General features: G+C 32.6%; 1 protein-coding gene across 1 annotated transcript; it reads left to right on the top strand.

The window, feature by feature from the left end:
- The first annotated feature begins 221 nt into the window (after positions 1-221).
- On the top strand, positions 222-1,099 carry LOC119640204 (E3 UFM1-protein ligase 1 homolog). Its single transcript, XM_038038045.1, has 3 exons — positions 222-284; positions 344-500; positions 1,070-1,099. Exons 1-3 carry the CDS (start codon positions 244-246, stop codon positions 1,097-1,099), a joined length of 228 nt encoding a protein of 75 aa, XP_037893973.1. The 5' UTR covers positions 222-243.
- The last annotated feature ends 350 nt before the right edge of the window (positions 1,100-1,449 follow it).

Genomic DNA, 1,449 nt, shown 5'->3' with positions numbered 1-1,449 from the left:
TAATAAGTCTTATACGCATTTATCCTTAGATTAAATTGTACAGGTCGTCGCTTACTGTGTAGTTTCCCCTTGATATAATATGGCCGACTGTTTAAGACTGTTTAATTACATTTTATATAGTTTCGATCCGGAATTTCGCTATTTTTATCAACTGTTTACAACTGTTTACAACTGTTTAAGACTGTTTAAGACTGTTTAATTACATTTTATATAGTTATAAACAATGAAACTCTTAAACTCAATATGGAAGAATTAAATGAAGACATCGCATCTTTACGTCATGAGTAATTCATGTTTAAGAAAATAATTAAAATTAATGATCTCAACTTTTGATATTATCCAGCCAATTAAATCAATTGGCTATGAACACTGCCCAGGAGCTATATGAAGCGACATTGCAAAAATCCGCAGCTGGTGGTGGTCGTCAAAGTCATGCAAGCGTGCAAGAGAAAATTAATGCTTTGCTTATAAATTTGCGGCTCTATGAAAAAGGTCTTAAGGTATTCATCATAAAATTTACAAATTTTCTTAAAACGCTGTAACGTTTAATATGTTGAAGCTCTTTCCCGCTAACGTCCAAACCGAATTAATAAAATATCTTTTAAAATCAATAGGTAACGATATATGCAACGAACTGCTTGCGTATATTGCTAATTAATCCCAAATCGAATTAAAAAATAATAATCTAAATATGGATTAAGGTAATAAGTTGGCTCAAGAGTGTGGTAAGTGATAGTTGAAGTAAAACTTTTTATCTGGACATGCAATGTAATGAAAAGGTAGCATAAGTTTTTGCTGTTTAGATGAAGAAGAGATTTAGGTTACTTTCGATGGAAATTATAAGAAGTAGCTCAACTTTAGCCGACATGAAAGTAATTAAAGCTGTCTTCTTGAAAGCATATATCAGAGATATATAACGCGTTTTATAACATCTCCCAAAAATTTATTTCAAATTACCAGCAGAGCTTTATTGGTTCTTACGAACAGCACGTAATTCCTGAATTCGGATCATTTTCATTGTCCTCTCTCGTACAGTAATAATATATTTTTATTCCTTTTCATTTCTTAGTCATCTGCGACTATTGACCATACCACATGAAACGACAAAGAGCTTAAAATTATGCTAAGGCTTGTGAAGTATTCGTAAGAGATAAATAGGTTTAGTAAAAAGAAGTTGAAACGTGAGGAAAAAGTAAAGCTTATCGAAACAACATACAGCTAATAATCTTAACCAATCTCTGGAAAAATCCTATAGATAGTACTGTGTAAACTTAAGACACTTACCCTCTGCTTCTTTTTAAGCCACACATTCGACTGTATCCGCGAATTAGTATACTGTCATTGCCGCAAGCCGTGATTATGATGCTAGAAACTTTCCTCTGTATACATTTTCAAGTGGCATGGAAAAGGAAATACCGATGAAACAGATACCCTTTACTTTTCAAGCGA

The sequence above is a fragment of the Glossina fuscipes genome, unplaced genomic scaffold (genome assembly GCF_014805625.2).
Source record: "Glossina fuscipes isolate IAEA_lab_2018 unplaced genomic scaffold, Yale_Gfus_2 116, whole genome shotgun sequence".
In the NCBI taxonomy this organism is placed as follows: Eukaryota; Metazoa; Arthropoda; class Insecta; order Diptera; family Glossinidae; genus Glossina; species Glossina fuscipes.
Note: the sequence above shows the minus strand (reverse complement) of the source record. Positions and strands in the feature narration are given on the sequence as shown.